Raw genomic sequence first — 21,719 nt, 5'->3', positions numbered from 1 at the left:
GTTCTTTCATGGCTAAATTAAGGGGGGAAAAACCATTAACAGTCATGACTTTATCAATGTCGCTTCATCTGCTAAGCAATCATGACTTTACTATCTACATGTTCGTCAATGAAAACAGGTTTAGGTACTGTAAAAAAATTGCAATATAGAATAATTTAATTTATAGAGATTAAAGTAGACTCCCTTTGTATTATTATTACAAATACCTAAATAGAAAAAATTTACAAACAATATTCACAGGCTCTTTTTAAAAATCTAAATCCACCAGTGGCTCTTTCCTTTGTTTATTTTACTACATTAGTAAACAACCCTGTCCAATCCTGTTCATTACCTGCAGAGCAAGATGATGTTTGATGTATTATCAAGCAACAATTCTTGTTTATCAGCATAAATTTTGTGTGGCTCCATTATCATCTGTATTGGTTCACCCCATTCTGCTAGATAGCTTCGAAAGCAATGATAAGGAAGGAAATCTGTACGGTGATAAAAAGGTTCTGTGACAATGCAACAAATTTACTAAGCAAGGAAACTCTGGATATTCATGCAAAGTCTCACTCAAGTTCTAAAAAAAAAAAAAAGTATTAGATTTTATATCTGAAACAAAAATATATTTTTTTTAATTGCAAAAATACTAGCCCAGTGGCAACATTAAAAAAAAAATCTCATTAGTTCAACGTAAAACTAAAGCCACTACAACAGGACCGATAACCATGATTAGGTTTATGCAAGGGTTGCCTAGGAATTAAAACAAAAAACAATTCAAAGAACTTAATTTATTCTAACCATTTCCAGGTTGTTACAAACAAAAATTTTAAATCAGATTATACACCTGTTTTACATTATAGCTGTACTGGAAACTATACACAAATACAACAAACAACTCAGACTGAAGTTTGAACAATTACTATGCAAAACAAAACCAGACACAAATTCTACAAAAAAATGAACAAAATTAGATGAAATACGATTAGTATGTAACTTATAATTATAAAATAAATTTTACAGCAATAGAAATCTCAACTCCAAAGCAGATATTCAGCTGTTGTGATATTTTTATGTACACTACACCACAAGCTCACTCAGTTGAAATCACAAAATATGTCCTTTCATTTCATTTTTGTGAGCATAAAATACATCTCCCATAGCCCTGTATGTAACAGTCTCTTCCATAACGCTTCAAAAAGTGCAAATGAGCATGCTAAATGGCCTAAATTTGTTTTTATATTAAATTACAAACATTTTGCAAGTGTTTAAAGTAATTATTCTATACACCATAACATACCTAGTTTTCTCTTCAAAATACATAATTCACAATATCATAGGTTAGTTTGAAAAATAATATATATTTTTTAACAGAGAAAATGAACTTAGATATAATATCATAAGTACAATACTACAAATAAAAAAATTTTCACAATACAAATCATATTTTTTAGTTTATATTATAAATATATTCTTACTCACAACTATGCTGAAATAAATTATCTATATTCAATCAAGGTAATTTACACAGAAGCAACCAATGGGGGTAACTTGTGCCTGTAACCAAGGTTAGCCGTTATACTCCTTTACCGAGAATTTGAGCAGAAATGAGGAAGGTTCAGAATCATCATGTTGATGGACAGTAGAGAACGGAAGCTTCTGGATGAAATACGACTCTACAGCGTGTAGGTGTTCTTGGTCATGGAGCCCGACTTGACCATGGTGTCCTCATGGACCTGATAGCATATTGGGTTGTTGTGGGGGATTTTTAGGCGTGACTTGAGCTTGCGCCCGATCTCCAGCACGGCCTGCTGGTTCTTGGCGTTGGCCGTCCACACGGCTATCTTGTCACCCTTGCTGCGCAGGTTGACCACCGCGCCACACACATCATCGCCGTGGTCATCGAACGCCTCCCCGATCATACACAGCAGTACCTCCAGCCACACGTTGTCCAGCTCAGGCCCCCGCATCTTCTTCTCCACGTTGATGAGCCAGCGCCCGCCCATCTTGTTGGCCGCATCCTCCCACATGGGCCGGATGCCTTTCTTGAAGAGCGAGTAGTCACAACCCTGGCGCAGGTCGCTGGCCGTCTTGATGTTGTTGTGCAGCCGCCAGAAGTCCTCCACGGTGCGAAAGCTGGTCACCTGGCGCTGGTTGTCCTCCCACGTCTTGGAGCGATCATTTTCGTAGTACCACAGCGTCCAGGTGTGCTGCAGGGGGTGCTGTATCGTATCCTCCACAGGACCCCCGTCCCCGTTCACCGTGCCCAGGGTCTCCATCACGTCACCCATGCCTCCGACGGGGCTCACCGCCATGCTCTACCACGTGTGATCCAGCCCGGCTGCCTGCAACACCGCCCTGCCGTCACCACGCCACTCTCACACTACTTATCTCGCTCAAGCTTCTTGGAATATAACTTCATGAGATGAAGCTATGGGAAACATTCACCAACCAAGACCATGAAATAAACAGGAACAAGTGACTGACAATATATATAAGAAAGAGATGATGTGAAATTCTTATATTTGAGACGCAGTAATGTCATAAATTAAATCATGATTCAAAATTAGTAAAGTACTAGGAAGCAACATAATCCTAACAGTCATTAACACTTTGAAAACATAGGAGAACTATAACTTGTAAACCAAATAATGAGAACCACAAGTTGTACCGATTAAGAAAAGTAAACCTATTTATTAGTAAATAAATGACAAACACCAATTAGCACTAATGTTGTAAAAAATTGGTCCACAAAACTATACGCAGGGGATATTAACATTAAGCAGTAACAAAGTTACACATACTATTATATTGTAACATGGCTTGTGTTGAACTGTCTGTTGTTTTATCTGGTTGGCTCAAAGTGTATCCTGTTAGGTTACAAGCTAACATCTGTATTAAAAAAGCATGACTGACGAACCATCAAAGTGTGCTTAGCTCAATCAGTTCTGGTACGATTGAACAACTATTTTCCTACCAGTCAATTATAAGACCACTCACCTACATTAAGTAAAATACAGTAAAACAAAGCTACAACTGTTTAGGAAATTTGTATGTAATCTTAACTGAAATAAATAATATCCAGCTATAAATGGTATTGTTTTTAAAATTTCAAATTTAAAAGTCTTCATTTTTTTTTGTGTTGTATTTTATATTCGCCTATTTATTTGCTTTTACCCCCACAGTCACGCTGCTGAAAACTCTGGTAAGTAGGGGTGCAAAAGGGAAATAAGACTGTAATGAAAATGTAGGTATGTTGAATCAGTCATTGTCTTCCCTCAAAATGAAGAACACATGATACAAATTCAAAATATGGAGGAAAAGATACAGAAAGTGAGTGGTTATGCTAAGGTCCTTGAACATGACACTGGCAAAGAGACAAGATATAAAAATAAACTTTCTATTTGTAACAAATAATAGTTATGGATCCAATTTTATTAATGTGTAAACATTTTAGCTCTTGGTATACAGCATTTGGTAGAAGTAATTTTGTGAATGGAACAGAAGTCCATGGACCAAAATTGTGTAAAAATGGTGCTGCCATTTATAGCAGTTGTTGCAATCAAAGTTCATGGAGACAGAAGAAAAGTATTAAGTATTAACTGTTTAGTGAATTTTATTAAGATGGGCAGTATTTAAATAAAATTCCTTGTCAAAAATACAGACCAAAGCTGGGGTTTAGTATTTTTTCAAACCTTTTTTGCTTTTATCAGAGCCGTTTCATTATGTGATTTAACCTTTCGCTCTGCAAAGTGAATGATTCGTTAGTCAACATAGCTGCTCCAGCAGTGAATTCTAGCAGCAGGTGTGGAAGCTGCGTGTGATTTGCGTCCAGAAACGTAGTTGAAAACATTATTTGTGCACATTTATCACGCTCAGCACTAATTAAAAGTATTATACATTAAATTTGTGTCCAAGTTTTGTATTACAAGTTTAAATGCAACATGAGAACAAATGAATTTGCTCTTTACCAAAGTTAGATGATTACACACCACTGGCGAGTACTGAAATACTCGCTCACATTTTTTAAAAAAATATTTTTGACTGATAGCACATCTGCTCAAGAAGATCACATGCTTACATTACAGCACAGAATACACAGCTATCATTACTACTGAATAGCAGAAAAGCTGTTAAAACTACTCTGGCTTACAAGCATCAAGCAAACATTCTATGCATTATGAATACCTAAGTAAAAAATTATACATGCCAAAATAAAGAAACACCATTTCAAAACCTTATATTAAATTAATAGATACCTGAACATGAACCTCAATCCTTTCACACTGAGCCACAAATGGAAAAAATTAGAAGTTTAAAAACTGTTTCACTCTTAGTTACGAACATTATGAACACATAACTGATGATGTGATATAATTGGCCCCACTAATTTATGTTACCCTATTTATACAAAAAAAGATTATGTAAATCAAACATTTTTCTAATAACTGAGAATAAATTTTAAAATAGTGTAAACTAATTTATAGCAAATATTTGTCATGCCTATTTTTATAACTTATTAAATTAATGATGAACAGATATACCCAAATATTTTTTTTTGATATTCGAGGGTAATAGTATGGAGCCCATGAGGCTAAATGGGGATTTGCTAGAGCGTCGTCGAGACCTCTTGGATTTTGAAGATAGATGATAGGAAGAATAAAAGGTTATATAATGTTTTCTCTTTCAGCGGTGGGGAAAGCGTCTACAGGTTTTCAAAAATGTAAAAATAAACCACCACATAGAAATACTTAAGCGTGTCAGATATTGATAGTTTAATGCCCCAACGTATCTCTGATATCAAAAATATATTAATCTTCCAGCTTGTGTAGTGGGGGTGGCCATCCAGAAGAGTAGAAAATTGAAAAAATTAAAATTAAAATTTGAGCGCATCAGATATTCAGAGGGGGTGTTAAGTGAACCCTAAAAATGCTCCCATTCAAAAGACTGACAATTCGGAAGTGACAAGCTCATAGCAAATTTTTTAAAATGCAAAAAAAAAAAATTTCCATATTGAAATACTTGAGCGTGTCAGGTTTTTGTACAGACGGTTCAGCTTGATGTCCCAGTCGTGCTAGCCTAAAATCTGCCGATTATTTGGAGGGGAATTCTTAATCTGACTGCTACAAAAATTTTTTTATGAAATTCGTTTTTTTTTTTTTTTCAATAGCCATGAAATGTGACAACAATAAATCATGAAAAATTATATAGATATTTAGAAACATAATATATACAAAAAAAAATTTCTATAAAATATAATTGTTAAAAATATTTTTTTTTCAATCTTCATCGTTATCCAAGGACTTATCGTTGTACTGCTAATCTACTGATTAAATTGGGTCGTCAATATTAACTGCGGTTTCCATATTTTTAACAAGAAAATGTTATAACACTTAACAATATTTTATTTATTCCATGAAAAGCGTGTTATTAAAGTATTGAAAAGAAATATACCAAAATCAGAAGTATCTGCTAGAATAACTGGTGTTATGACATCATCTTCACAGGTTTCTGGTAGGTGATTACCAATGAATCAGGTGCAAGAGTGTCAGAGATAGGGAAAAAGTGAAAGTGAAAGAGAGGCATGGAGTGGGGAATACAAGTTTTACCCCAGCTGCACGCACTAAATTTTTAGACGATTATTGTTATTTTGGCTTGTGGAAATCGGCAGATTATATTTTTCCCGTTATTTTTTCGTGATTTCCTTCAAAATAAAATAAAAAAATCAACCACGCTCGAGAATGTCAAGACGACTTTTTTTGTTGCAAGTTTGTGACCCTCCCACTTCCTACGTTACGCTCAAATCGTCAGATTATTGAAATGCATACCTTTCAGCTAGTAATTAACCCACCTTTACTTAATCTGACGCGCTTGATAATTTCTGACGATAATTTTTTTTTTACTATACTATACGCATGTTTCTATATAAAGGGAGGTACTCAACAAAATGCAAGGTATCCTCCCTTATGTTAATCTGCCGTGCTCAAGTAAATCCCAAAATCCTCTTAGGCTCCCCTACTATAAAACTGCACAGGAAAATAAATATTAGCAGATAGTATGGATATAGGAAGTTTGTAAATGTCTTAACTTTCGAAGTTGTATCTAAATTTTTGCAAGAGTTGTATAAGCATGGTACAAGTTCTGCCGGATCTACAATGGCATCTCTGTAATATGTAAGCATTCAATCAGGTGTGTGACACAAATTACTCCGGATAACAATCCTTACCGAGATTTTAGTAGCTGGCAACCACCAAACAAGCACTGAATAACTATCATCTTCTATTAATGATAAAAAATTTTTAACACAAATTAGATGTTAAAATAAGCTACTGAAAAAATTAAAATAAAACTTTTACCATTTGAATGTCTTTAGTGGATGTGTTATCCGGCACACACTCGATTTTTTTACTCTTTCACACAAATTATGTACAAAGTTATTTATATTAAGTATAATATTTTAGACTTTACAGTTTAGAACAATTAACATATTTTTTTGATTATACACACATGCCTAGTTAGTGGTGGGCTCTTGAAGGTTGTAGCTATCAAGCACATTTATAGGGCGAGGGTCACCGGTTCAATACCAGCCCTGCAAGACTTGTATTTGTGAGCAAGGAGTCATGTTCATGTGCTTTGGAGCCCACAACATAGAACTAACCTAAACCTTAGGCACCAACCCTCAGTGATCATCGGGTATAATCTGAGCTTCTTGTGACATGTCCTGTAGAGGTGTAAAAGTAACGAAAAAATGTGTACCCGTATGTATTCGTTACTATAACAATTAGTACTCGTTACTTTCGTATCGTTACTCGTTACTTCTGATACCGCATGACATGGCACATGCTATGTTATGTAACAGCATCGAATCGAGTCGTATTTCGCACGCGTACAGTATGACGTCGCGTAAATAAAAATAAATCGAATATAAACAATTAAAAATATTTGATAATTAACAGCTTTTGTTAACCAAGAAACAATTAACTCTCATTAGAGCGGCTTTATTATAATATATCTTTTAAGATAAGAACATAAAACGTGAAAATACGCGATTATAAAAAACAAAAACATACATATTTATAATTTGTAAAAAATACTTTCTTACGTTGTTTCTGTTCGAATCTAAAACTTTGTCTACACACACAATACCTTTAATAAACAGTAAAAAAATTGGACGACGAATTTCCAAATTATACTTTTATTAATAAACAAACATCGTTCTTTGTAACGAATACGCGCGCGCATGCGTGAAACATACGAAAGATGCGAGTAACGAAATGCATTCGTGTGTAACGTTTCGTTACTCGGTACTAGATGCCGCACCCGTTACTCAGTAACGAATACATACGGTTTGCTACAGCTCTAATGTCCTGTTCCAAACCCAAATGACGCATGTGGGCTGTGCAGGAGAGAGCAAAGCATTCTGAGCATCTCAGTGTTTCTTTGATTTAAAATTATGTATAATTTACAATAGAAAACATTACAAGAAGTCGGTTTTTTTCTTAAAGAACAAACATGACGTATTTAACGCTTCAACAAATATGTTTTCATGTTATTGAACATTTGAGAAATTTAAAGTGTTTCAATTAGGCATAAAACTAAATGTGACTTCATATATAAAATATTTTACAGCAATGTAAATACTAAAAAAAGCACATTATGTAGACAGCTGATCTGATAGGAATGCTTTGTTACAACATTGAAATTCAACCTTTAAACCATGGGTACTTCAGCTAGTTATTTATAGGTGATATATAGGGCCATGCAATTTTCGCAATCATGAATAAACTACGAAAACACAAAAAAACTGTGAAATAAGATTTTCCTGCAAAATTAGTGTTAATTTTACATGTTCATGAAAAACATGAGCATATGTGTTAAATCCTATGTTAGAACAACAGACAATGCCTACTTGAACCAACTTGCTATGAAAATAAAATGTAATTCGTTTTATCACTGTAAACACGGCAAAAAATGGCAACAGTACCGACTTATTTAAATAACTCTATATTGAACTTTCTGCCATAAATTCTTGTGGAACGGGATGATGTTTATAATCCTAAGGTATTTTTCCCCCATAGATACTTTAGTAAAATTTGCCGATTGAGACATTTTTCTAAGCTCAGATAACTGTTTCGTAAATATAACACACTGGAAAAAATTAAATGGAACCATTCATAAGACAAAATCGCGGTGAAATATTTTGTTGACAAAGTCACGTGCCATCTTCTTTGTTTATGTTGCAAACTAGACCATAGACTCGCAGACCTTTTAGTCCGGATATAGGAAGCCTACAGCTCACAAGGAAGAGCAACAAAGAACAGTTCTGAGGTATTCCACAGTTGTCCAATCGCTCATGAAAAGAAACACAATATTGCAAGGATATATATCTTACGGTCATAGAGTATTATAATAAACGCAAACATAATCTAACCCACCTTTAATTTTAGCTATGGTAAAATACTAATATCTTCCCAACCCTCCCGGAAAAAAAAAAAATAACTGTTATTTATTACACTTAACCAACATAACCTTTCACTTCGGTAAATTTAAAAATAGGTGGTGATGGGACTTCATATCTTGTGAACGGTTATCATCCGATATAGCCTAATGTTTTCAAGAAGGCAATATCACCACAATTCTAAAATGGTGCCTTTGCAAGAATTTTGAGTGTTTACAATGAACACAACACATGCTTTGTCGTAATAATTCAAATGTACTGTTCCGCACACGTGAAAGTATATTTTATGTCAATAATTGTTAGTTCGAAATGCCTAAATTTCTACAATACATGACCGTGCAAAAGATGAAGGTAGTAAAATAATGATGTGCAAGTATTGCGATAGTCGTGTGGAGTGGCTGCGGAAAGACATTTGCAAGAAGCATGTTGAGGGAGAGTCCCCTAAACGGAAAAAAGAAGCACATTCGAAAACTTATTCAACCCCGAAGCAGTTGAGCATTATTAGAGCAATTGATCGCAGGCAGAGCAGTACGGAAAACAAGAATTTATTGTGGACTTCATGCATGAACATGTTGTTAAATGCCAACATACCACTGAAAAAGGCAGATAATGACTCTGTCCGTGCTTGGCTTCAAAAATATGTACCTGGTAAGTAGGCCTACCTATACATTTAGTGTTTAACTGTGGTAAGACTATAATATTAAAATATCTGCCTAAGTCCAAACTGTTCATACCATAAAAAGATTTTTTTAATATAAAATTAAATGTTGCAACTTTACATTTATTCCTTTTTTAATAATAGGTGCGGGAGATATTCCAACTGCTCAGGTATTATGAGATATATATCTACCCAAAATTGGTGAGGCCACTTCTGACATGGTAAAGAAAGCCGTGGAAAACCAGAAAGATGCTTTTCTATTTGATGAAACTACAGACAAGATAGGACGATGTGTTTTCATTATTTTAATTTGTGTTCTCGCAAGTACCAGTGACTAAACGTTGTTTGTGGGTGGTGTAAAAGAACTGGACAGTGCAAATGGCAAAGAATGCTCCTGTGCAATTTTCTCAATTGTTGCACAAGTCAATATAAAATTTGATAATATAGTTGCTGTGGTGAGTGACTCTACACGATATATGACCAAGTAAGTAGACACTTTAAAGGTTGTATTTTGTGAGAAAATGGTTCATTTTCAGTGCTGAGTGCACAAACTAAATCTCATCGCAAGTTTGTGCAGCCTCTTTCTGTCAGAGCTAAATAGGCCTACATTTGTTAGTAATGTCAAACATGTATTTTTTAATTCAAGGAAACGGAAGCACAGATATGCCACACATATGAAACAAAAGTACCCAGAATCAGAAAAAGGTGTCAAAATATTCCCAGCACCGGCTAAGACCATGTGGAAAGCCTGGTTCCATTCCGTTGAATATATTGCCGAATACATTATTGATCTAATATAATTTCTCAATGGATAAGATAGTTTCGACAGACTATTTTAAGAACTTGAGTGACTGCCAGCTTGCAATAATTCTGTGCTCTGCTGAATTTCTCGTGGACCATGGCAAGAAACTCACAGAAAACATCCTAGATGTTGAAGGTTGTAGTTACTCTTTAAGTTATAAATTCTATTCAAAGTTGTATGACTTAGAAAATAACTTCTTATTAGTTTGCAAGGGAATTTCTGGAGACAAAACATCTGCTGCCCTTTCAAAACTTCCTTCAGCTGTCAAGCAAAAGTCAGATGAAAGCTGAATTGAAGAGCTTGGGAGTGAAATGTCTCGCCGAGCTACAAAACCTCAGAGAAAAAGACACTGCCAAAGAGTTCTTTAGCACTGTTGGGAAACTGTTTGCTTCTCGAAACATTGTGAGCAATAATGTAGATGAGAAGCTGTTCACAACTGCTTACCATCTTCCTCTTATCAACTATGTTACAAAGAAGGAATTTCTAGAAGGTTATCTTGCACTTCAGATGCAAGTTTCTACTATTTTGAAAGAAGGGCTCACTGCTGACATCTGTCAGATTTTGCAAGGATTGCAAATTGAACACGGCAACTTTGTGCCACAAACTTTAGCAATGCTGTGGATACCAGTTTGAAATGTGGACAGTGAAAGAGCATTTTCGTCATATGGCCAGATATTTAACATTGAAATTATGCTTTCTAGATATTTCAATGAACGTTCTTAATTGCATCATTATTTTGAATCTTTTTTGCAATATATATTTTTTTATTTACTGCAAGCCATGTGCACTAAAATGACTATAAAATAAATACAAAATAAATTCTATACTGAATTGCTTTGATTTATTATGCTATTATAATGTTAATAAAATGAATATATACATATTAGTGTATGAAATACAGGTAGAAAATAATTTTAATAAATAAACCTGTTTCGCCTGTAATTTTTATTCCATATTTTAAACACCATTATAGTTTTTTGACTAAATTTTATACAGCTTTTACCTATTTATAATGACAAAATTCCTCATTTTTATTTACCACTTTCAGGTGGCCCTGGTGATATCGTTACACTATGTTAAAATTTTCAAGATGTTCCACCTATAAAATGTATAAAATATATATATAGTAAAAATAAATTAAAAACATATATAAAATAAAACTTATCTTATAAGTACATACTACACAACATAAGGCTGCAAATCAATCCAAAGTCTTTAACACAGGTACATTAATGCTTTACACACACCAGTAATGTGATCATTATTAGTCCATCGAACTCCTTCCAAACTAGCAAGGCTTGCGCGGGCTCACTTACTGTGTACAGAGCTTCGAAGAAACCATGTGATTTGAAAACTGCTCAATATCCAAGTGGGATCTGTTTACAAAAAGTGTTGAGGGTGGAAGAGTAGTACTGTTTCCATATTTTGTTTTTAAACTGAAGTTTTAGAAGAGTGAAAAAGCAGGGTGTCTACCAGATCTAGTAAATTAAATGCCCTGATTTTTCCAGGTTTTCCAGATCTAAAACTGAATTTTTCCAGGATTTCTTTAACACAATTACGACATTCCACGAAACTGAAAAAACTGCATAATATTACATTGACGGGTTTCAAAGTAATTAAACTTACTTAAATTAGTAAAAAAATTACCTTCTTCCAGACGTGGCCAAAGTGACTCAATTGATGGCAAATAAAACATGCTGCTAAAAATATTTCACACACTTACTTTCGCAAAAACATTAGTAAAAGGAAGCTCCCATCAATTTCGCAGTGACTCAACTTTTGCGTCTATTGCACTTACTTCAGAATGAGCCAATCCAACATCCGAGCCTTCTTCAACTGCAATGCCTTGATCTCCTCTTCAACTCTTCTTTTTTCTGCCTTCTTCTTGTCTGTAGCTTCCTTTTCTTTTTGTTTTGTTTGCAGGGCTTCCTTACGCCTACAACTAGAATTTCTTACATACTGTAACATGTTGGTGAAATCAACATGCTGTACACCTCCAGAACGTTGAACAAAGTCATACATCTGTCTTAGTGCGATCAGTATTTCTTCCTGCAAGTTTTCAGTCAGCAGATTAGAATTCACTGAAAATCCTCTTTCCAATGATGCTTTTCCATGGGAAAGTACCAACACCATCCTCACAAACTTTAGAAGGCCTGTTTTGGCAGCTACTGTATGTGCCTTAAGAATGAGCATCCACAAGTGATCAAGGCGCCAGTCTTCTCGAGAAAAAGATGAGAACAGTGCTTCAGAATCTTGCAAGGAACATACCAACAGATATGATCACTCAATGTTATCAGCTTCTTGTCCTGATAGCCACCTGTTTTGAAGACAACATTCTAAACTGTACTTTACACGCTGTTTCCTCACACCCGAATTTAAAGCCACAGAGGGACATAAGCAGGAAATTCCCTTGGTAAGTTTGTACTTCAAGGGACTTTTGTCTTGAAGTTTTTTTACCATAATCTTTAGACAAGTCCTAACATCATTTTTCAGTAACAGGACAGACTTTTCTGGTACTTTCTCTTTCTTGATGGCATGGCGTACTGCATAACACAACTTGATATTGTTAGCAGTCAATAGATTTTACTGGTTATCCACATCCAATCGAGATACATTGCATTTCTCCCTAAAGCTCTTCAGTACCTCTGGTTTCAAAAACTTTTCCTGCCAAAGCTAATAAAATGTCTACCAGTGAATCATAGAGAAAAGGTGCCATGGGTGCTTCACTTTGGAACATTGTGAGAAACAATTCCAGCTCTGATGCCAAAAAGTGGAGGAATGTCAATTTTACTTCTAGAAGATTATCTTCAAGAGCACTTTTCACTACACTGAAAGAAAGAGATGAAATAGAAACTTCACTAACAAATTTCTTTAGGTGGGGTAACGTTTTCATGGCACACTCAGTATTCCATCTGATTGCACAAAATTTCTTGGGGAAAAACTCTGATCCAGTTATTCTAGTGTAATCTGCTCTCCTTGCAGGTACGTGCTTAAACAAATAGTAACTGGGACTCAAAAAACTAACAACGTCCCATTGTGTAGCAGAAATTTCAGATTTGAAAGCACTATGGACCCGTATGAAGCCCACAGCTACCAATTTCTAGCAACGATGGCGAATCTTCACCATAAGTGTCTGTGATATGTATTTTCAAAGCTAACAAAAATGTTCAGTTTACGTTGAGGGCATCCATATACTTAAAATGAAATGCACCTGTCGGTATAATCCGAACGTGGGAAGCACATGCTGCAGCACGTCACATCAGCACGATAACAGTCCAGCTTGAACCAGTTTGTATCAAGTGATTTGTTGTCACTTCTAAATCCGATGGTAAATAAAAGAAAATGGACGTGGGTACTGTTCGTTATTTGCCATTCAAAAATAAAAATGGGAGGGGATACACATGATGCTACGTCAATGCAAGCTGATCAATAAACAAAAAAGGATTGCCAACTACAACCTAACAAACAAAAATTCCCTGATTTTTAAAAAAAATTCCCTGATATTTCCCTGATTAGGCCTACAATATTCCCTGATATTTCCAGGTTTTCCAGGTTTTCCAGGGTCGGTAGACACCCTGAAAAAGGCTAAAAGAGTGTTTTCATAATAATTATTAGACAAGAAATGACCAGTAAAGATTCTTGAAAGCACCCCAAGGACCTTAATTACACATTTATCTTCATTTCTCCACTAACTATTATGTTTACTGCTAAAATTTCAAAGTTTTCCTACGCATGACGACAAGGCTGCACGCCAGTTCAGAGCCTTGTGCTTAGAGGAGACGCTGCGCTAGAAGCACCAGCGAGCATCACACTCATTATCCCACCTCACTAACTTATAGCTTAAGGTCCTTTAAGGTATGTGGTAAATATCAAAGATTTCATAAAACTTTGGGGAAAAAAAATTAATTTAATTAACAAAACAGTCATGCCACAAAATAACAGTACACTGCTCCTAAGTTGTACATACTTGCAATCTAGTTGATAAACAGATATTTTTTCTAAGCAACTGTAGTATCCTGCAGACCAGTTATCCATGGGCAAAATGTCAAGTGTCGGGACTGCACGAAGCTAAGTTGGTGCGGCCAAGCCAATGCAGCTAAGAACACAGTGAAATACATCTATGTTGATAGAGTGCTTTCTTGTAATTCTCAGGTTTACAGATATCTGGTACTTAGTACAGTCACTGTAGAGCTCACATAGTGTGACAATAACAAACAAGAAACAACTGGGGTGTAATTAGTTTTATACATTAAGTAAAAGAAATCTTTACCTACACTTTCTGAAGGTTCTTGCTGAATAATTTTAAGATAAAAGTTGTAACATCTCCAACTTTATTTATAGAGTGAACAAAATCATGCTCAGGCCCTAAGCGTTTTCCGTCTTGCAATCAGATAAAAGTAAAACTAAGCAAGCACTACATTATTTAAAAAACATGGATTTCAATTCCAAATAGAACCTGAAAGTGTAAAGCATTTCTAAACTGCTTAAAACAAATGCTTAGACTCCTGTGGAGATAACACCATAATAAAACAGTGACGTACTGTTGAACAGAACATTTTCCCAAATAATAAATCTGTAGTGTTCTTTCTAAAATTACTACATACAGATATGAGGAGACCTTACTTCCTTTTTGCAGATTGGTCCATGAATGTTTAAATTAAAAAAACAGAATTCATATAGAGCCTACAGTAAAGGTTTTCCTGAATTCAAATTTTTTTTCCTTAATAATTATGTGATTTAACTGAGTTAATATAGTTATATTAACAAACTAAACAATTACTGAAACAAACAATTATTCAAAGGATCACTTGAAAGAAAAATTTTGTGATTGTCTGGACTGTAACTGTTTGTTTAGGAACTTTAAGACCCCCTCAGCTGTGATATTTTTTTGAAGCTTTTGTGACCTGTAGACACCATTTATATAATAAACCTTGCCTTCAAACAGGTATAATGCAGACATTAATTTTAATGAGATGTTACTTTAAAGTGTCAAATTTTGATACAATTTTTGATAAATGTACTTGAAATAAAACAAAAAAAACTGAGCTGCAAAAACCTATTTGTTCAAGGATGAAGTTAAAAAAATGCTTTTAAATGTCTTAAGCATTAAAATAAAAAAAAAATAAAAAGCATTTATAATCTTATTGCACATAGAAATCAGTTATAAAGAAAGTTTAGCACTTCTAAACTCTATGATTATCTGTTCAACCCTGTAAGTGATACCTACCCACAGAACCAGTTCACTTCACCACTTTCCCCCTCAAGGCGACCTTGGCAAACGTCAAGAATAAAACAACCTTGCCCGACTTTCACTCCATCGAATTATCAGACTCCACCTTCCCTATCAGGCCACCACTAACTACCAGCAAACATTTCATACACTTGACCACACACCAAACACACTTGGCACATATGAAGACACATGGACTAGATCATAAACGTCATAAGAAAACTACACACACATTCCGCACACAAGGAAACTTAGATAAATCATTCCGTCAGTTAAGACAGTACGTAGAAGAATAGTAGAAAGATATAGACTTCATTATAACTATTGCAATCACTAATACCAATAAAACATCTTTACCACACTTAGTCCCAACCAGATACTCTCCAGCTGTTAACTCAACGCTGGTAAAGAGGGTAAGCTGCAGACCCTCGAGGTTAGTAGAGAGGTTGTCTCAATCCCATAAACACAATGCAGACAGCACAACCCTTTGCTGTGGCGTCACCCCCAGCCCCGAGCTTGTGGCTGCTACACTAACCCCTTGCTCGCTCATAGGTTTTGCTCTTTATAATCTATGGCTAGTTGCATTAGAATGGATTTAAATACGACTGTTGATCCTTTTGAACTATTTTATTACTATTTTGAAATTAATGAAACTCACACTAGCTGGACCGCTCGCTGCAGGCATAGATCCAAGTGCAGGAGCCATCTGCATCTAGCGGTCGTGCCTCAACAACCTGTGTAGTATTAAGTAATTTCATTTTTCAAAACCTTACTAAAACAAACAATATTTTTACGTATAGGATTTAAGAACTGTATCCTGTAAACATTGGATTTTTAGAATAATTTATTGTATAACTTTTTCAGATACACAAATTTACCTAACACAAAACCTAAAGTAATTTGAATTGTTACCCATGTGTTATCAGAGTGTAACGTAATAGTCTTAGTATTACATCGCGGCTTTTCGGGAAATTAGTAACAAAATTACAAAAATACTGTTTTCTGAAAACTAGAGATGCTTCTGTATTCATTCTGTAAACAGCATTTTTATATTCCTACTGGTTTCTGAGAAATCACCTTTCATAGCCTATATTTCAATATCTATGCATTGACAGTGGTCATTTTTGACGTGACGTCTAATAAATCTATGAACGCCGGCTGCATGCACGAAAAAGTGTCCCGTAACGAACATTGTCCCACTACGATGTGTCCCGTTACGCTCATTGTACGCTTGCGCCGCATCTATCTCTCTTCCACTCGATTGGAACAACCATCGATTTGACTTTTCAATCATGTTTTCGTCGTTTGAATTATTAATATTATGTAATTTAACGATCGTCCACCGATTTTCAGCACAATCGGTACGGTTATTTAAAAGTAATGTTGAATTTTCAAATACGTTTTTGTACGAACAATGGTGTTTTACAGTTACACATAATAATTCAAATTACACCCGGAATCTTTTGCACAATGTTTTAAAAAATATTGTAACACATTATAAATAAGTTTGGTGTATTTGGGATGCTTATTTGTTATAAAATCGTATTATAAAAACGAAATAATATTATTCCCTTATGGTGCTGTCATCTACGGTGACGGACATGAACCTAACGAATTGCGCTATCTATCCGCGACACATGAACTGTTTTGTCGACTGTTTATAAAGTGAAGTGAAAAGTTAATGTGGTTTTCATTGCTTATTACAACAACAATTTCGGCAATAAAGATTAATTATTCTTGCATTTTAAAAATCTGATTACTAGCATAATATCAAGTATTTATTCTTTTATTATTAAAATAAAAATGATTCCATTTTATTCATAAAAGTATGCAATCATTTCATCAATGTTTTGTTATGACGTCACGTTAAACTATCGTCCGTAAACCGACTTTACAGACAACCAATTTTTTTTTTAACTTATTGTATGTAAAGAAACACAGAAACTGCAAAGCTAATATTCACAACATTCCATTCCAAGGCCACGTTTATGTATACTCTGTATAAATATTAATTTTTTGCATCGTGAGAATGGTCAGTTATATTAGGTTAGCTCCATTATAAATAGGTACTTTTAAATATTGTGGGTGGTTGGTTAGGTTAGATTACCTACATTAAAAATACTATGAAATCGTGTGAAAGTTTGGTTAGGTCACAATAGCGACACGTGAAAAACATTTAGAAAATAAACATGTAGGGGAAAGGTGCCAACGCATAAAAAATGACCCTGACAAGACAGCTTACTTACCCTCTTTTATTGCACAATCGTTGCACCCATATTTTAGGATGTCAAAATTTGGATTAAAAAAACCTCTCGCGTAGACGTTGCATGATGTTTGTGGTCCCGCTATTAGATTCCGAGCCTTTGTGTAGGTATTTTTTCCGTATAAAACTATCTATTTTAAAGTAGAAATCTATTATATATTTGGACATTACCACTTACTTATGTAATTAATGGAAATACTATGTCTGATGTGTAAATTTTCTTTTAGAGACTTTTTAAACGTTATAACCTTTATCTGTTCGTTTTCATCTCCACGGTGTACCACTTATAAAAATGTAGCCAGTGCTAGTTGGCATTATTCATGTTTGGTTATGTTGCTTCCCATATAGAGCGCACACACGTAGTTGAATATCAATACTGATGTCGCACCGATTGCATGCAACGTGCGTGCTCTTGTCAAGTGCAGAGTTAACTACATTTGATGGCCCGCACTCTTTCGTGATAAGTGTGTACTACAACAATAGTTATGCGTTAGTTTATGCTCGCATTCGTGTCACAGATTTTGTTTTTCTATTTAAAGTTGAAGACGGTTTTTGTTGCATGACTTATTAATTTTAATTGTTTCGCGTGCTCTTGTATACTCCACTTTTTAAATAAACGTACTCTCCACGAATGGGTTTTGTTTTTATGAATAACTTTACCTAACAAAAAATTTATTTTTTCGCATAAACTTCGCACCCCTACTTTTCAAACTTGATTTTAGTATAAACTTTGCGACGATTATGCAATAAAACTCAGTATTTGCTGTCTCAACCCTCCCAAATGAAAGGATTGCACTTATTCATCATATTTTGTTTGATAATTTTTGCTAAAGTCAACATGTATAATTGTATCGTACTAAGTAATACTTTTTTTTTTCTCAGCCTTACATTGGTACACTATATTGAATACATGACTTGAAAATTTGTCAAAATTACATTTCAAATCTAAAATAAAATCCCATGGGTATACAGCAAAACCCCTTATTTGCACTTTTCATGGGGACAAAGTAAAAAAGTGTAAAAAGCGGGAAAGTGTGAATAAAGGGAAAAGAATGAAAAGGAGTACAGCTTACCTTATTCAGAATTTTTTTCCTTTTGTTTAATAGCACATACTATAATGCAGGTACAAACACACTAACAACAAATTTTACTCTAGTATTTAAACATTTAATTTACCACATTTGACAAAAATAAAAAAATAATGAAAGCCAAAAAGTTTTTCTGATTACTTCCTAACAAAAAAATCTGAAATTTTTTTCTGCTTGCTTTTTTGGCTGTTCAAGGAGATTATTTGCCTCTCCAAATTATAAAAGTTATCAAATGAACTAGCACTGCCTTCAGAACTTGATATATAGCTGCGCAATGTTTGAAGAGCTGCGAGCACGTCTCTTGTAGTAGGAACTGGTTCTTCTTGTCCCTCTTCTTCTTCATCATCATCATCTTCTTGCGAGTTGGTGATGCCACTATTGATAATAATGTCCTCCACACACTGGACTTGTGAGGTAACTACCTGCTGGTCAATTGCCACATAGTCCTTAAAAGACTCCTTTTGAGACAGTTGGCAATACTCAGGCACATCCTCTATGATGGTGACACCATCATCTTCACTGGCACTACAACCTGCCTCTGGAAAAAAAAAGCCTGCCTTCGCAAAACAATTTTGAATCGTTGTAACTGTGACCTCTTTCCATGCTCTAGCTGTGAAGTGTAAGGCTGTCAATACATCAATCTTCATTGTCGAGGGATCCTTACCGGTGTCAAGCATGGTCACCGCTCTTGTGACCAGGTATTTTCGGTACAGGAACTTGAATGACTGTATAATACCTAGGTCCAGTGGCTGTAGTTCACTCGTGCAGTTCGCAGGGAAAAAAACAACTTCTGTATTACGAAGCTGTATGTTGCCCATGTGTGCAGGGCACTGGTCAATAAACAAAACAATTTTCCTGTTTTGAACACCCATTTTGGCATCAAGTGCATGAAGTTGGCTCTGGAACAGTGCACTCGTCATCCATGACTTTTTGTTTGCTGTGTACTTGGTAGGAAGGGTGCGTACGTTTTTGAAACACCTGGGTTTCATAACCTTGCCAATAACATAGAGAGGCAACTTTTCACTTCCATCAGCATTTGTACACAGAAGTACAGTGATTCGTTGCTTACTTAACTTTCCTCCATGGCACTTCTCCCCTTTAAAAGTGAAAGTTTTGTCAGGCAGAACACTATAAAACAATCCAGTTTCATCAGCATTAAATATATTTTTCGGAGAATAGCTGGCAATCTTCTCCTTAAGCTGAGTTTCCTTCCAGTGTTCCACTGTCTCTTCATTCACACTCTTGCTTTCACCGCATGCAACTTTGTAAACAACATTATGGCGTTGTTTGAACCTGTCTAGCCATCCATTGGAAGCTGTAAAATCTTCAATGCCAAGCCGGGATGCAATCACACGAGCTTTTTCTCGCAAAATGGACCCGCTGATTGGCAGATTCGCAGAACGTGCACCCACAAACCACTCCACAAGAATATCTTCAACTTCTTTAAATTTTGATTCTTTACAGTATTTTCGTTTTTTTGCACTTGGCCCGCATTTTGCTGCATTTTCTGCAATGCTATTACGATTCTTCAAAATCGTATTGAGTGTGCTGATGGGAATTGAAAGTTCTTTTGCCAAATCAACTCGTGTTCCCACAAACTCGTCTGATTTTTCAATTATTTTTAATTTTTCCGCCACTGAAAACGTTTGACGCTGCCTTTTCTCCATTACTTAACCATAAAAGACAGACTTCACTGATAAAAAAAAATTCAAAATAAAAGGAAACTTTTTTACACAATATTTTCTACCACGTTATTCTAGCATTCTATTTACCGTTACCGGATGTTGACTTTCCTTTACCATAATGTTCACAGAATGTAAACATGCAGTTGTGTATGTGATTAAAATATCGTCCAGAAAATCGACAGCGCTCGCAGCGCAAATAGAGCCCGCACAACTTCATCGCCATCTTGTAGTGTGTTGTGGTTTTCGATACGAACGAAATCTTTGACGCGTTTCACATGTTTATTTTCGGACAATTCTTTTACAGTTTCATCATCTATGGCGATTGCACCAAGTTGTTTATGTTTGTTACGTGACGTAAATAGCGGGATGGATTCGAATTTTGAGACGTAATTTGCGTGAAGGTATTGTATTGGACTAAATGGGAACTAAACGGGACCTGAAGAATATAGTGCAAATAACGGGAAAACGTAAATAACGGTAACGTAAATAAGGGGTTTCGCTGTATATTCAAAGTGCTTTTAACACACGCTCTTATTGTCAGTATTTTTTTTAGTTTTTGGGTCAACAACATCTTGGCAAACAGATCGCTACTTTTGATATAACAGTGGAACAGAATTTGCTTCGGAGTACGTTGGCATGGGAGTGGAATCACCTTAATCGCTGTCACCATCTCCAGTTTCATCCTCAGCTAAATCCTTGTGTTGTGCACATTAATATTCGATGGTTTGTGGCTCACATGGTAGAACCGCATCAACAACTGAGACATAATCTTCAAAAATTCATGAAAAATTTAGGTGCTCTTGAAGAGTTTTCCAATTTGCATTGCATGTAGAACGACATGTCATGTAATTGGTTCACTGTCGTCACATGCTTCTTCAGGGAAAATATCGTTAACTTGTTAAGTACCAAAGCCTGCTTTTCTGAAGCAATTGCTAATGATGGTTGAATCAAGCATTTCCTATGAAGCAGCAAGAAAATGCATGGTGTCCAGGATGTTGATTTTATAATCACTAGTTTTGGTACTTTTCATTCTTCTTGTAAGTCGTAACACAAGGCACTTACGAAATGATGTTTCAGAATTTTTATAATTCCTTGGATGTTGAATTTGTGGGAAAAATTCAATCTGGATATGTCTAAGGTTGGATATTTCCTTCGGATGAGCTGGGCAGTAATCCATAAAAAGCAAAATCTTCCAATTTTTGCACCCTATCTTTCCATCCAATGCTCTCACATAATCTTCAAAAATGCTGCCGGTCATCCACGCAGACTTGTTTGCATACTTGCTCGGTAATGTCTTTATTTTGTTAAAACACAGTAGTTTTTTTGGTTTCCCAATTACCAGCAATGGTAACTTTTCAGTGCCATCCATGTTGGCATTCAATAACACTGTCACTCGTTCCTTACTTTGTTTGCCTCCATGGCATGTTTCACCTTTTAAAACAAAGGTTTTGTCCGGAAGCATCGGCTTTGAATACATTTTTTTTGGTTCAAAGTCCCTTATAATTGCAGACAACTTTGTGTTTATCCAACTCTGGACAGTATCATCACACACT

General features: G+C 35.3%; 2 protein-coding genes across 8 annotated transcripts in view; both read right to left on the bottom strand.

Moving 5' to 3' along the window:
* Positions 1 to 758: 758 nt before the first annotated feature.
* The window catches only part of LOC134527245 (eukaryotic translation initiation factor 4E1-like), an 82,632-nt gene continuing 61,671 nt past the window's right edge, over positions 759 to 21,719 (bottom strand). For 4 of the 7 annotated variants that reach the window (XM_063359755.1, XM_063359749.1, XM_063359753.1 and 1 more), the window contains exon 2: positions 759 to 2,327. In XM_063359755.1, coding sequence (XP_063215825.1) covers positions 1,659 to 2,297 — 639 coding nt within the window. In that variant the 5' untranslated portion in view covers positions 2,298 to 2,327 and the 3' untranslated portion in view covers positions 759 to 1,658. Of the gene's footprint in view, positions 2,341 to 13,867; positions 13,992 to 15,788; positions 15,860 to 21,719 lie in introns of those variants that run through there. The other 3 variants (XM_063359751.1, XM_063359754.1, XM_063359750.1) reach the window with 3 other exon arrangements.
* Positions 2,301 to 19,353, bottom strand: LOC134542779 (tigger transposable element-derived protein 4-like). The gene is made up of 3 exons (XM_063387336.1): positions 19,146 to 19,353; positions 18,689 to 19,019; positions 2,301 to 2,340 (listed from the first exon to the last, which is right to left on the bottom strand). The coding sequence occupies exons 1-3, from the start codon at positions 19,351 to 19,353 to the stop codon at positions 2,301 to 2,303; spliced, it is 579 nt and encodes a 192-aa protein (XP_063243406.1).

The sequence above is a fragment of the Bacillus rossius genome, chromosome 1, assembly GCF_032445375.1.
Source record: "Bacillus rossius redtenbacheri isolate Brsri chromosome 1, Brsri_v3, whole genome shotgun sequence".
In the NCBI taxonomy this organism is placed as follows: Eukaryota; Metazoa; Arthropoda; class Insecta; order Phasmatodea; family Bacillidae; genus Bacillus; species Bacillus rossius.
This window is presented reverse-complemented; position numbering and strand designations above follow the sequence as displayed.

What these genes read in the sequence shown, in the direction of transcription:
- LOC134542779 (XM_063387336.1), bottom strand. Translation starts at nt 19,353, where the DNA reads ATGGGTGTTCAAAACAGGAAAATTGTTTTGTTTATTGACCAGTGCCCT. An exon ending in GGTGACCATGCTTGACACCG is followed by an intron (nt 19,020 to 19,145) that starts GTAAGGATCCCT and finishes TTTTTTTTCCAG; the next exon opens with AGGCAGGTTGTAGTGCCAGT. An exon ending in AACTTTTATAATTTGGAGAG is followed by an intron (nt 2,341 to 18,688) that starts GCAAATAATCTC and finishes TGGTGACGGCAG; the next exon opens with GGCGGTGTTGCAGGCAGCCG.